This window comes from Astyanax mexicanus, chromosome 10, assembly GCF_023375975.1.
Source record: "Astyanax mexicanus isolate ESR-SI-001 chromosome 10, AstMex3_surface, whole genome shotgun sequence".
Classification (NCBI taxonomy): domain Eukaryota; kingdom Metazoa; phylum Chordata; class Actinopteri; order Characiformes; family Acestrorhamphidae; genus Astyanax; species Astyanax mexicanus.
Window position 1 is genome coordinate 3057270 of NC_064417.1, and position 16081 is coordinate 3073350.

General features: G+C 37.4%; 1 protein-coding gene across 1 annotated transcript in view; it reads right to left on the reverse strand.

The window, feature by feature from the left end:
• Window positions 1-4636: 4636 nt before the first annotated feature.
• The window catches only part of LOC103038474 (teneurin-1), a 382057-nt gene continuing 370612 nt past the window's right edge, over window positions 4637-16081 (reverse strand). The window contains exons 31-33 of the mRNA XM_049484363.1: window positions 12107-13327; window positions 10704-10846; window positions 4637-6326 (exon numbers count right to left, since the gene is read on the reverse strand). Of these exons, the coding sequence (XP_049340320.1) occupies window positions 5568-6326; window positions 10704-10846; window positions 12107-13327 (2123 nt within the window). The 3' untranslated portion in view covers window positions 4637-5567. The remainder of the gene's footprint in view (window positions 6327-10703; window positions 10847-12106; window positions 13328-16081) is intronic.

Genomic DNA, 16081 nt, shown 5'->3' on the forward strand with positions numbered 1-16081 from the left:
AATCTTAGAAATACAATGATGGATGGTACTCTGTCAGAAAGAGATCAAGAGTCATGATATTATTTAAACCCAATTAAATCACTTAAAAGAAAATACATGATTAAACCACTGATAACCAAATAAAGCTATATTATCAAATGCTAATTAAACCTTGTTGATTCAGACTTGAATGTGTAGGAGAATTCAATCAGGACACATCCAAACACATATACCATATACCAGACACATATACCATTATTTAGTAAACATTCTATAAAACACCTTTTTTATATAGTCAATATATATGTATTTTAAGCAAAATCTTCTTAGTGAGAAATTCCTCCCCTCTGCTGTGTTTAGATAAGCGGCTGTCGTCGGAATTTACGACCGTGGGGGAAGTTGGTGAAGTTGGTGTTGGGAATGTAATTTCCAAGCTAAGAGCATTCATTTTAACTTCATGAATCTTATTTCTAAGTGGTTGCAGAAAGCACAAACCCCTAAATTGGTATAATATATTTGGTGAATTAACAATTTCCAAGGCATTAATTAAGTTTTGACACTCTCTTAAGTCCGCAGTCCCGTCCTAGTGATGCAAATGTTGCAAATGTGTTGCAAATGTTCCAAATGTTTACATTAACTCCGAGGTTTATGACTTGGAGGAATGTAAACAGAATTTTACCCTAAACTCGCATTTAGGGCTCTCGGGCGAGGCTGAGTGAAGAAATAGTCAGTAAATGTCATTTTGAAATTTAAGGTTGTTTGAAAAAAAAGATTACTCCAAGGTTTTTTAGAGTGTTCTGGGTTCGAAGTTTCCTTATAGGCCGTAAAGTGGGGGTAGTGTGTGTTTGTGTCCAAGCAATGAAGAAATCCTCTGGTTAATCCACTACATGACCAAATTGAAAACCTCTGGAATATAATCAAGAGGAATATGGATGATCACAAACCATCAAACCAAACTGAACTACGTGAATTTTTGCACCAGGAGTAAAGCAGCATAAAGTTATCCAAAAGCAGTGTGTAAGACTGGTGGAGGAGAACATGATGCCAAGATGCATGAAAACTGTGATTAAAAAACAGGGTTATTCCACCAAATATTGATTTCTGAACTCTTAAAACTTTATGAATATGAACTTGTTTTCTTTGCATCTTTTTGCCATTTCAGTCATGTATATTTTTCTGTAAATAAATGCTCTAAATAACAATATTTTTATTTGGAATTTGGGAGAAATGTTGTCCGTAGTTTATAGAATAAAACAACACTATGTTTACTCAAACATATACCTATAAATAGCATTTTTTCCAGAGTGACTGAATCACCCAACTTTCACTTGTACTTAGACACAAGTCTGAGTTAAACAGCTATTCAGGTGCAGTTTAATGGCCAGAAAATGAATGTACCAAATCCTGCTGGAAAATGAAATCCTCATCTTTATTAAAGTTTTTTTTTTTTTTTTTTTAAGTTTGCTTTGTCATTTTAAAAAAATTTGCAGCTCTTGGCTCAGGGCAATGTTCTGCAGGATCCCGGCCCTTCCCTGACTGCAGTGTTCAGACTAGTGTAATGTTCTTTTTCTACACGTTAGAAGAATCTACACATTGTATCCCAGACTCTAATTGTATGAACAGATCAACAGTTTCATTAGTTTGTGCAGACTGCTGTGGATAGGCAAGATTTATGTAGGGATAAAAGTATAGAAAAATAGTCAAGTAAATCTGCAATTGTCAAAATATAATGAATAAAATCATAAAATTGTCTCTTTCCTGAACTTCATTTTGAAATCAGTATAAATCCTGACTACAAACCAACTAGTTCATGGCCTCCAAGCCTTTTGTTTCATTATGGTTGTCTAGTTTTTAACGTCTGTTTTCAAACATGCAGAATTTGTTAATGAGTCAGGTTAATGTGCCAGGTCCTGCTGGAAAATGAAATCCGCATCTCTATGAAAGCGTTCATTTTGACAGCTGTGTACTGTAAGCTTGCTTTAGCTCATGGCTCAATGGGCAATGTTCTGCAGTGTTCAGGCCAGTGTAAGACTCTTTATCAAAACATTAGCATAATCTACACATTGTATCCCAGACTCTAATTGTATCAACAGATCAACAGTTTCATTTGCAGGACGGTCTCTAATGAGCTGCTGCTTCTCCAACTGTTACCGAAACTCAAAGAGTCGAAGGCGGAAATTCAGAGAACGTGAATCTGACAGACCAAGAGAGTAGAAAGGAAGGACTCAGAACGGCAGCCAGTCAAACAGAAGTCAGCATTACTGATTGTGAATCTTTAAGGACCACATAAAAGAGCTCTCCACATCTGCGCAGTGCAGGTGGGCTGCTGCATTCTTCACAACTTCTTAAATCTTCTTAGCGTCGTCCACATCCTCCTGCAGTGATTCTTTACCTTCTTTGTCTGATGCAGGGGTTTCTTTCTTCTTCTGCTCTTTTTTTTCCCCTTTGGTAAAAATGAAATGAACACGGTCTGGCCGACCTTCAAAAGACTTTCACCTTGGGTCTGAAACTCAGAAGTGTCTGGGCGGGGTTTCCCAGAGGCTCACATGTGCTAAGTGCAACATCAGATCACTAGTAAAGTGCTGGCAAGGTGCTTCCCAAAAGCACTACGTTCTGTCATCTTCACGTTAAACCGTCAGCGACAGAGCCTCGCACGCTCCTGAGGCTCAACACCAGCACTGCTGTGAAACCCTCACCTCTTTGTCCTGCTGTGATCTGTGACCTGTATCGTGATTCTTCAGCAGTAAATGCTGTTTAACCCTTGTGTGGTGTTCATATTTTTGTTACTCGTTTACTTTGTTACTTGTATTTAATTCAGCAAAATTAAGCGATTTTACATTAAAATGCTGTACACATGCTTGCTTCACCTGCAAGCAATATAAACATAAGCTTACATGGTTAATATTTGCCCTTTACCTTTCTTATGTTACATTTCTTTCAAAAAGTGCTACACTTTTTTTTTATTAGTTTTTTTTTATAAAATGTAAAAGAAAATGAATTAAACTCAAGATATGAGTAGAAAATTTGTTTAGTTTCAAATTTACAAATGAAGCAATGTTTATTAGCCCTTGGCCAAACATACTGTATGTAATATAAATGTGTGTGTGTGTGTGTGTGTGGGGGGGGGGGGGTGTACAGTGTGTGTTTATCATAAATGTGTTTTGATATATGTTTTTCACAAAAAATGAGCCAATGCCAATGAGTTTAGAAAAAATATTAGGGTCGTGTTAGGGTGGATTTAATACACGGGTCAAAACCGACCCGTTCACATAAGCAATAGTAACAGAAAGCTAACACTAGAGGAAGGTTAATGAAAAATGAAAACGGGTCCCACAGACCTGAACACCACACAAAGGGTTAAAGTCTCATTCCATCGTTTTTAAATTCATTTAGCTAAACTAACGCTACTGAACTCTTTTAAGACTTCTACTTCTACTATCACACTTGTGATTCACTGCTTGGGCAGTTTCACTATACTGAAAAAAATTATGAGTAAATATGCTTAAAAAAAGGTTTCACAACTTTCTGCATTTGCCTTTTTTAAGTAAATTTAATTTCAGATAAATTTAAGTAACTTCAACTCGGTTTCAAGTCTTAAATGTTACATAGAGTAAATAAGTGAACTGAACTTTAGTCAATCCTTTCTTTTAGTAAACTTTACTTAATTTCTGCATACAATATTACCTAATTACAATCACTTAATTTATACAATGTTATTATATATAATTTTAGTTAAAACACACTTTTAAATATTTGCAATGTCTCAAAGATTTATTTTGTAAACAGACCAAGTCTCACTGTCTCAACACATGGATGTCATATAATATATATATATTTTTAGTTTACTAGTATAAAGAATGTATTACATGCCATCCATGTTTTAAGACAGTGTGGGTTATGTGTGTTTTAACTAAAAAAAAAATATTTAAATTTCAGGATTCATAATATATTATGTATCATAAAGTATTTGAGTAATATTGTATAAATTAAGTAATTGTAATTAGGTAATATTGTATGTGGAAATGAAGTAAAGTTTACTAAAAGAAAGGATTGACTGAAGTTCAGTTCACTTATTTACTCTATGTAACATTTAAGTCTTGAAAACGAGTTGAAGTTACTAAATCTGAAATTAAATTCACTTAAAAAAAGCAAATGCAGAAAGTTGAAAAACATTTTTTTCAGTGCACATCGAAGCCCCAGAGTCCACTCTTTATCATAAAATCCAAAAAATGTGAACGGCGCCCGTGCTTCCCTAGTGTATATTCATGGTCTCGGTAAAACGCAGAATCAACCGGAGATCCGATTTAAACCTATAGCTACTTACATAAGATAGCTAACGTTAACTAGCTGGTGTAAACTATTCACAGGTTGACATAGACATGGGTGCTTTTCCTAAACGACTTGTTTTTCTGAGTATTTTTTCTTTCTTTTCTTAGCCACTGCAGACAATGGAGATTGAAGAACAGGTTCTTATGCTGCATGCATAAACAACTCAGAGAGACCTATTGAACAGTATATTTCACAAAGAACAAGAAAAGGTTGATTTTAGCAGAAGGAGACCTTTAACAACATCTTGCTTGTGATATCTTGGGAGTAGAAGAACCAGAAAGTTAGAATTAAATAAAAAAATATATAAAAAATTAAGGATGCAACAACATACACATAATACCTTTAATGAGCTCCTTATACTCAGAGATCCAGGGCAGATAGTTTCATAGCATGTATCATAATTTCTTGGAAAAAACATTTCTGCATCTAGTCATTAATGATATTAACACTTCAGTATGGATGACAACATATTTAAAATCTTTAGCACTTTCCTTTTTTTCTTTAAAGCACTATCTATGTACATTGTTTTCAAGTGCTTATATACAATATCCGTTTTATGACAGCAGTTTTTCGTATTTTTTTTTTTTTTTATATAACGTAACCTAATTTTTAATTCACTTTTCAGCAGGAAGTTCTCAGTCTCCATGTTCCAAGAACAAGAACATGTGCAGCTCGTTCGTTCATCGTTCATGATTAATTGACAAGGCCTCTCTTGCACAGAATGTAAACTATATTACGCTGAGGTGTACTATGTAGTGCCGACAACCAATATGAAAAAAAAAACAGCTCCTCTTTGTATTTTTTTTTTAAAAGTTGGTACACGGTAGTATAATACGATACCAAATCTATGGCGTTGTTTCGTTTCGTCTCCACGAGTTCATAAATAGGAGGAGGAGGAGTTAAGAAACAATACCACTTTCTCGGAGGAGAGAAAAATGATTACCTCCATAGAAAAAGCTAAGCCACAGCAAAAAAGAGAAAAAGAGAAAAAATATATAGAAAAATCTAAACGGAAAAACAGAACGAAAAAAAAACAAACAAAGAAAAAAAAACAGGAAGGCTTGTGCCACTTTAGAAACTCCACCTGGAACAATAATAAAATACCATCATTTTGTCACAATTAAAGGCAGATGGGGTTTTGCTCCCCTGATCTCGTAATCTTTTTCGTAATCGTAGAAACAGTACAATAAATCAACAAATCGATCTAGAAACAGGCAGTCTTTGGTGATGGGGGCCAGCGGGTGTGGGCGTGACCAGTGTTACCTCCGGCCTATCTCGCTTTGTCTCATGAAGTGAATGTTGTTGGCACTATCCGCCAGCTCCAGGTACTGCTCCACGGACAGGACGAAATAGCCGTCGTAGCCGGCCACCTTACCGGCGGAAAGTAGCTGCTGCGTCTCGGCCTCCGTCCACGGCCGGCTGCCTTCCTCCCCGTCCAGCAGCCGGCCCTGCTCCCGCGCCCACGCCTGCTCCACCGCCCGCTGCCTGGCCAGCTCCAGCACGTGCTCCTTGGCCTCCTCGGCCGAGGCGCCGTATCGCACGTTCAAGCACAGCGCCCCCTGCTGCAGCTGGATGTCGGCTAAGCGCCTGGTCCTGCCGCCAGCCGACGAGGTCATCTGCGAGACCGTCACGTTGACGCCGTTCTCCAGGATTCGCCCGCCGCCGCCGCCGCTGCTCATGACGGCCAGGTCCTCCTCCAGCGGCCCCAGCTTGACGAAGTGGTGCGTGTCTCGCCCGTCCACGGTGAAGTGGAGGCCCACCAGGTACACGGCGCCGTGCAAGATGGCGGCCATGCGACGGCTGTCCTCGTTGGCCACGCCGATGACGTCCGCCGTCACCACTCCGTTACGGATGGCGAACTTGATGCCCTTGCCGAAAATGGAGGAGAGGGTGGAGAAGCGCGGTGTCTGGTCCAAGCACTGCTGCAGGCGTCCGACAGGAGGAATCATAGGAAGCCTGTCGAGGGAGATGAAGGTCCGAAGCTGTCTCTGGAGCTCGCACTGAATACCCAGAACCACCTGTGGGCACAGACAGACAGAAAGTTACTGTGAGACAGTAGTGACAAAGTAGTGATACTACCGTAGATAATTAATATACACAGATCCTCACATCTGTGTTAGGACAAACACATGGATCTGGATTATGTCTGGAATTGTGAAAGAGAGCATGGAGGTTCAGGGAGCATGAGATCATCATTTGCACACATGGATTGAGAGAGAGTTCACCATAGAGTCCAGATCTTAACCTCATTGAGAATCTATGGGATGTGACACTTGCTGTGCTGAGAATGGTCTATCACTCACATATTTGCCACCAAAAAAAAAAAAAACATGGTTGAGGCTAAAGGAAAATATATGGAAAAAAAAATATGGTCTGGCTAAAAAAAGGTGGTCCTGGACTTTTTAAATCAATTGCAGAAAGATGAGGCAGATTATCAGCAGATAAAACAATAGAGGAAGAAAAAAAAAACAGTGTTGTACTGAAATGTAGCAGAAGACTTCTGTACCTACTGTAGCTGTAGATTATCCCTTATTTATGCAAAGAAATAAAACATTCACTGGAAGTCAGATTCTGTCAGAGAAGCAGAATTAGGCACAACACCTGGCAAAGAAACGTGCAGAATTGACATAATTGTACTGTATTTTTAGCCTTGATTCTTTTCATTTACTGTTGGGTTTAAACCTTGTGTGGTGTTCGGGTCTGTGGGACCTGTTTAAATTTTTCATCAAATACTAAAAAATATTTTTTCTAACTCAAACTCATTGGCATTGGCTCATTTTTTGTGAAAAACATATATCAAAACACATTTTCGATAAACACACACTGTACACCCCCCCCCCCCCCCCACACACACATTTATATTACATACAGTATGTTTGGCCAAGGGCTAATAAACATTGCTTCATTTGTAAATTTGAAACTAAACTAATTTTCTACTCATATCTTGAGTTTAATTCATTTTCTTTTACATTTTATTTAAAAAAAAAACTAATAAAAAAAGAGTAGCACTTTTTAAAAGAAATGTAACATAAGAAAGGTAAAGGCCAATTATTAACCATGTAAGCTGTTTATATTGCTTGCAATTTAGGTGAGGCAAGCATGTGTAAAGCATTTTAATGTAAAATTGCTAAATTTTGCTGAATTAAATACAAGTAACAAAGTAAACGAGTGGCAAAAATATGAACACCACACAAGGGTTAAAAAAATGTCCACCAAAAGTTTCAGGCCAACAGTAGTCTTGTGATCTAATGACCGCTGATGAAGATCTAGAGCATCACTAACATTAAAATTGAACAGTAGAAGTAGTTGTGAAGCTGTGAACAGTGTGCAGCAAGACAGAGCGGTTAGCTGATGAAATGGCCAATGAATGCATATTACACCGTCCTCTATAACAGCATTTAAAAATGAGTAAAACATGATTACACACTCCCGAAGGTAATACATGAGCAAAGGGTATAACCGCATACAGTAATGAGACCAGGGAATTTGGCCATGAACCATGATATTTAATTCGGTTTCAGCTTATTGTGGAAAATAATAAGCTTTAGCTTATTTAGTTAGAGCCAATGCTGTTAGAACTGACTCCTGCGCCACTGCACAGCAGATAGGGGATTTGGTAACACTTTCTATGAATGTCATCTCTATAAGACTCTATAACCATATTCATAACACATTATAATGCATTCATAAGGCATTATAAACATGGCTATACATATTTATAAAACCCTATAATTCATCATAGCCATGTTTATTATGTATCATGAACTGTGATTATAATGCATTAATAGCTGTGTTTATAACATGTTATACGTCAATACCAAGAAACTCAGGCCCTGCTTGTAGACTTGTATCATGACTAAAAAAGCTTCCAACTTATAAACACACCCTCAATAATCCTATAAACATATTTTTAACCACTCGTTAACTATACTTGTCCTAAATATAATATTAGTTTTATTCAATTATAATGTATTATAACAGGTCTTTGTGCGCTCTAAGTAAAGTGACAGATGTTCATTGTGGGACTAGATTTTTTACGATAGATATATACTATTTTAACATGTATATCATAAGCACAGCTTATAATATATTATGATCACAAGTCATAATGCTTAATAAACATGGCTATAGTGGGTTATGCATTTTTTAAAATATTTATAGCCATGTTTATAATGCCTTATGAATGCATTATAATATATTAGGAATGTAGTTATAGAGTCTAATAAAGATGACATTCATAGAAAGTTTTACCGGGGTTTTTTTTTTTTACTTTTTTAAGTGATAAAATGTATTACAGTGTGTAGAAATGTAGATATATCACTTTTTTTTTTATCAGTTTTCTGACTCATACAAAAAGTCATACAAATAGTTTTCTTTTCCTTACAGAGAGTTTTTGCTAGTTTATTCTGGTCTGATTTAACTATTTTCACAAACGCTGAGAAAAGCTAATGGATTATTATTATTATTATTATTATTATTATTATTATAGGACTGAAATTGGGTAAATTCTGATATAAAGACAGATTCTTGGTATTTTGATTCAAGACACTCTTATTTGGATTTCTTAAAGATAGCTTCTCAAATAGGCTCATTTCCAAATATATCTATTCCGTTCCACTGAAGGCCAAAACTAGCACTGTTTGCAAACAAAACAATAAAACATAAATCATTCAGAGCTTATGAGCATGATTCATTACTCAACGTTCCTCCATTCATAGCTTTTGTAGGAATTTTCAGGTGAATATAGCTCTCTTCTCAGAGTTTTAGGAAATGCTATACCCATGGCTGCCACTTTATTATCAGGACTGTGCTGTGAAAGCAGAATGGAACTGGAAATCAGCTGCATAAATCTCATTTCCACTTGCAAAACTAACCATAGAAGCATCTATTACTGTTTTATCCAACCATGTCGCAATGAGACAGTAATACACTGTGAGAAAAAAAAGTATTGGGACACCAAAAACATCATGGTAACACTTTCTTATGAACCCTGTGTTCATAATGTATTATAAATGCATTCATAATGCATTATATGACATGCATAATACTTTGCAGTGACTGTAATAAACCTGTATTATAACTTATACCTTAAGTACGTACAGCGATATTCATAACACAGTATAAACTACAGGTGTAAAGAAAGGGCTTATAATGCTTTATAACATCTGTTCATAAGAACATTGTACAATGTAGTGTGGTAATAAAGTGTGGCTATAAAACAGATTTGGTGTATTTTGGTTTAATGCATTATAATCTGCAGCTATGATTTCTCAAATGAAGCATATGAAAACTCACTTCACTTATAGCCAGTAATGACTGTATATAAGGCTTTATAATGTATTATGCACTTATATAAAAGCTTGATTTAAGATTTTTTTTTAACATATATTGGTTTTCAACCCGTTTTGATTTAGTAATGTCTAAATTTGAATTTACCCACAATAGGTACAACCAATCCCTGTTTTTTAAACAAAACTAGGCCACGCCCACTTACACTTGATTGCGGTCACACTGATTGATCTGACTAACCCAACTTTAATTCTAATTCTAATATTATATTATTTTAGAAAGTGTGGTGTGGTGATTTGATCAATTTGAATATTTATAGGTTTTAGTTGAAATAAAATATAGAAATATAAAACTTTACACATTTTCATGATTTTTTCTTTATAAATCATTGGTTGTTGGGATCAGCAATTTCAGTTAAATACTTTATATCAAACAGCATAAGAACACAGACATATTTGAGCAGTAAAATAACGTTTATAGAATTTACAAAAAGTGCGCAATAATACTTTAAAAACAAAATTAGGCAGGTGCATCAATTTAGGCACCCTTTTTTCAATTGATTTGAATACATTTTGCTACTAATTAAGGGAACACAAAATGTGCTTGGTACGGTCATTGACCTTTGACCTACATTCACACAGGTGAATCCAATTATTGAAATTTTGTGGTGTGATTTAAAGTGGGCTGTTCATGATCAGAAACCATTAAACCTGACTGAACTGGAGATGATTTGAATGTTTTGTAAAGAAGAATGGTCCAAAATACCTTCAACCAGAAGCCAGACTCTTTTACTAGAAGCTTCAGAAATCTACTAAATATATATATATATATTTTTTTTTCTGTTAGGGTGCCCAAATTTATTATGAACCTGCCTAATTTAGTTTAAAAATTATTACACTTTTTTTTCTTTAAATCCTATAAATGTTATTGGATTTCACTTCTACAACATCACTGTGTTCATCTGCTATCTGATATACAGTATTTAACTGAAATTTCTAATCCGAACAGCCAATGATTTATAAAGAAAAATCTATAAGAAAATGATCAGGGCTGCCCAAACTTTTTTATAGCACTGTATATCAACTCTATAACTAAATATCCCTTACTTTACTGGCGTCCCAGTCCTGAGTTTTGGTCTGGGTCTTCATCATCTCATAGGTTTGTTCCATGCCAGCCACGTCAGGCTTAGGAAATCCAGGCACAATGTTATGAAGCTGGAACCCGAACAGCTGGAGCCAGCTGCCGATATCTGCGCACAAACAACACAGATGGGGGAAGAAAAAAAAGCAAGTAATTGGCTATTTTCTACAAAGCATCGGCATCAGATTTCCATAAAAGTAATACAGCTTCCCCAAGATATTGACAAAAACCCACTCAAGAGTATATGTAGCGCTCAGTCTGTCAATAGTTTCATGAAGTACACTTAAAGGGGAATTCTTTAAGATGTGAAACAGCGCTCCCCATGAGCTGTAACATCAAAACAACAGCTCCTCTTCCCACTCAGCTGTGATTTCTCTTGTGTGCTGAAAGCAGTCGATGCGTAGATGGGAAAGAATAGAATGAGTTTTACGGAGAAACTGCAATTGCGAACTTCTTTGTGCTTATTTAAACCCTTAAACACCAAAGACTCAATTGGTTCAAAGTGTAACTTGCTTCAAAATTACAATTACATTTATATTATATACAGTATATAGACAGCTCTGGAAAAAAAATTGGAAACCACTTAAAATGATGAGTTTATTTGATTTAACCAAAAAAAAAAACAAAAAAAAAAACTCTGGAATATAATCAAGAGGAAGATGAATGAACTGCTTGAATTTTTGCACCAGGAGTGCAGGCATAAAGTTATCCAAAAGCAGTGTGTAAGACTGGTGGAGGAGAACATGCCACGATCCATGACAAATATTGAATTCTAAACTCTTAAAACTTTTTTTTTTTTGCATTATTTGAGGTCTGAAATCTCTGCATCTGTTTTGTTATTTCAGCCTTTATATTTTTTTGCAAATAAATGCTTAAAATTACAATATTTTAATTTGGAATTTGGGAGAAATCTTGTCTGTAGTTTATAGAATAAAACAATAATGCTCATTTTACATAAACCTATAAATAGCAAAATCAAAGAAACTGATGAATGTGGTCTCTTAATTTTTTTTCCAGAGCTGTATATCATTACCATAATTACCACTTATTTTGTGCCAGTCATTTAAATAAAACTGACAAATGCATTTAATCTGAGAATTTATTTATTGTTTTAATTTATGTGGAAAGAAGTTTATAATTATTATATTTCATAGATAAAACCACTAATACAGGTTTAGTGATTAATGGATTATAAATAATCGCAACATTTAAATCGTAATCGCAATACTCAATACACAATTGTTTTTGCCCAAATCGTGCAGCCCTAGTATATGCATAGCATACTGTGATTATACTACAAGATAGATGTACACAATACAACATGACCTGATTAATCGACTGGGTTCTTTTTTTTTTTTTTTTTTTTTACCTGTAGTAAACTGAGTGACCTCCTCAATGTTCCCCACAGGGCAGTTGTTCTTAAACGCGTACAGGTTAAAAGGCTTGGGGTCGGCGCTGAGCTCAGTCCACAAGCTGTAGTCGGGTGTGGTCCATCTCCCCGCCACCACGTCGTAGTCCCTCCGTCCGAAATGGATCAGCTTCGTGGCGGGATCGTAAAGCCCACCGTGGAAACCGATGATCAGCTGGAAGGAAGGGTTGGAGTCTTGATATATGTCTCCGTACGGAGTGTAAAGGATCTCCTTGACGATTTTCCCTCGGCTGCTGAAGATGGCTCGTGGAGTGGCGGTGTTATCGCAGGCCACGTAGTATTCCTCTCCGCTGCTGAGCTCCATGGCGATGATGTGACCCTGCAGGTCGTAATAGAGGGAGGTGATCTCCGAGCTGCTGTGATTGTACATGTGCGTGACCCTGGTGGGATTGGCCAGGTCGGCGTAGAAGAACTGCAGGTGCTGCCCGCCGCTGGTCCTGCTGGCCACGCGTCTGCTAAGGCCGTCGTAGCGGTAGTAGACGCTCTCCTCCGTGACCTTGTTGTAGACCTTCGCCAGGAGTCCGTTGGAATTGTAGTCGAACATGTCGTTCCCCCTCATGCGGAGGAAACCGTCCTCGTCCATTTTGTACTGTATCTCTCCGAGTCTGGTGATGCGGTCGCGGAGGTCGTAGCGTAGCGGCGTTAGCCTAGCGCTGGTGCCGTGGCTGAGGAGGTTGATGTTGCCGTTGAGGTCGTAGCTGTAGCGCCATTGAGGCCGATCGTTCATCAGAACCGTCTGGAGCTGGCTGTCGGCGTCGTACTCGTAAGAGTATCGCGTGATGTTGCCTTCAACCCCGACTCGGATGTCGCAGATCACGGTGCGCCCCATGTTGTCATACTGCACCGTCATCCAATAGGCGATTGACTTGAGTATCTCGTACTGGACCTCGATCACCTGGCCATAGGCGTTGAATATCTTGGTGTGCTTCATGGCGTGGGTGGTGATGACTTGGTTGAGATCGTAGTTGATGACGCTAAACTTGCCGAACTGCTCAACGCGACCGGATACATCAACGTAGCGGTACAGATCAATGGGAAGAGGGGTCTCGTTGATCATGGCCTGCATGCTGGTAACACGGAAATTGTTGTAGCTGTAGTCAAACCGAGCGTTAACCAGCCCTTCCTCGCTGAATCTGAAGATCTGACGACCAACAAGAGGACCTAGAAAGAAAAGAAAGATTGAAAGAGATTGAATGGAGATGATTCACAGATTAGAAAATATATTTCTGGCTGAGAACCTACAGGGGTTGGACAATGAAACTGAAACACATGGCTAAATTGGAACAGTCTGGTGGTCAATCTTCATTAATTGCACATTAATGCACCAGTAAGAGCGTGAGAGTGTGAAGGTTCAATTAGCAGGGTAAGAGCACAGTTTTGTGACATACCAGAGTTCAAAAGAGGACAAATTTTTGGTGCACGTCTTGCTGGAGCATCTGTGACCAAGACAGCAAGTCTTTGTGATGCATCAAGAGCCACGGTATCCAGGGTAATGTCAGCATACCACCAAGAAGGACCAACCACATCCAAAAGGATTAACTGTGGACGCTGTAAGAGGAAGCTGAACCTCAACTCTCCTATTTCCACCAGAACTGTCCGTTGCGATTATAAATTATTGTGGTCTAAAGAACCAAGTGTTTCAGTTTCATTGTCCAACCCCTGTAGATGTAAAATTAAGAAGGTCAAACTGACACAGTAGTAGTGTGCAAAAAAAAAAAAAAGACTTCCCGTCAGTAATAATAACAACCTTAAAATATTCATTATTAACAAAAAGATGCTCAACTCTGCAGTAACTGCAGTAATGGAGGGCTTTTAATTCTTCCAAAGCAGCAGACCTAAATTCAACTCAACTCAATGAAGGAACAACAATTACGATGATGGGGAAAAAAACAAAAACATGGCTTTAATACAGAATACAGAACATTAACTCTAAAAGCGGCATAAATCTCAAGGTTCTCGGTTCATGCAGTAGTGCTTTTAGCTGTTCTCCTCAGCAATTAAAAGCCAACGCGTGCTGTAAAATTTATCTAACATGACTCAATGACTCAAATGACTGCTGTTGCTTTTTTTAATGTTGGATGGTTGACTGGAGTTTGGCTGGATAAAGAACGAATGATAAAAAAATAAAATAAAAATTAAATGTACAGTAAGAAAAAGAGAAGCATGTGCTGGATAAAAAAAAAAAAAAAACACACACATAGAGAAAGGAAGGTTCATTTCCACAGTCAGTTCATTTGATCTGCATAACTGGTTTCCTTCCTTCCTTCTCGCGCCTTTCCGTCTCTCGCACCCTTTATTGTTTGCCTTCATCTGCCCTATTGCTTATTTCAGCCCACAATTAGTATTATCACCGCTTTCAAAAGACCCATTTTGTTGGAGTGAAATTAGATCAGTTAAAAGGAAGGTTAAATCCAATTGGTTCAGAGGACAAAATGATAAACCAGTTTGGCGGAGGTGCTGGGGCACGGAGATTAGCAGCACCTGACTGAGGGGGGGAAAAGCATTGTGGGTCTGTTTTATAGGACACCGGGCCGACTACCCAACTCCAGGGAATTGTTTATCAATACCATGAAACCGCCGCTTTAGGGACCCACTGCTGCTCACGAAATGAACTCATCACTACCCGCTGTTAATCAGGTTACGCAGTCTAAGACGGCAAACATTAGCCATATATTTCAGCGGCAGTTATTAGAGATATGGACCCTTAAAGTGTAATTACACTGGGATTGTTTACTACAATTTGCTTTAATGAGCACATTAAATTAACCAAGATATCGAGGGTTGTAAACAAGGCCTTGTTAATAACAGAATATATATTATGGACACAGATTACAAAAAAACGAAGGAATGGAGCAAACAAAGGTCACGCTGTGCGAAAAAAAACAAAAAACAAAAAAACAAGCGAGTAGCTAGATAATTAGCAAGCGCACTGTTTAATTCAGTTGAGAAATCCTGAGGAAAAAAAAATGAGATGCTACAGATGAGCTACAGTGAGCTCTTTGACTCTCTTTGTGTCTGTGTACAGCTCTGAAAAAAAAAAAGTAATAAAAATAAGAGACCACTTCTGTTCTGAATCCACTTCTGAGTTTCTGAATCACTTTCTCTAATTTTGCAATTTATAGGTACATGTATAAATAAAATGTTTGAATAAAATGAATGTCATTGTTTTATTCTATAAACTACAGACGACATTTCTCCCAAATTCCATATAAAATAAAAACGTTTGTCACGCCCTCGCCCTGTTTCCCTGTGTTTCTGCGTTTCCCAGTGTGTTTCCCTAAGTTATTTTCCGTCACGCGTCTGTAATTTGTAACTCCGCCCCTTGTTACCTGTCTCCCCAGGTGTTTATTGTTTCCTGTTTGTATAAATAGTCCCCTTCTGTCTGTGTTTATTCGTCGGTCTTTGCACCTTCACCTGTCGTTTGTCTTTCCACGTTTCTCTTGTGTATTTCCCTAGTATTATTACACTCTGTTTATCTCTTTGTTTATGCCTAGTTCCTTGTTTATCCAGTTTGTTTCTTTGGTTTATTTCATGTTTGCTTATTTTCTCGTTTACTCCTTGTTTGTTTGTTTGTTTATTTGTTATTTAATAAATCGTGTTGGTCTTACCCGCTTTTCCATCCGCCTCCCGTCTGCCATCCATTACAATATTGTCATTTAGAGCATTTATTTGTAGAAATAAATTACGAAATGACCTCAAATAACGCAAAAAAGAAAACGAGTTCATATTCATAAAGTTTTAAGAGTTTACAAGAAATCAATATTTGGTGGAATAACCCTGTTTTTAATCTTTTTAATCACAGTTTTCATCACATGCATCTTCTTGGCATCATGTTCTCCTCCACCAGTCTTACACACTGCTTTTGGATAACTTTATGCTGCTTTACAAATGTGCATTTTATTCGCTTTACGCGTT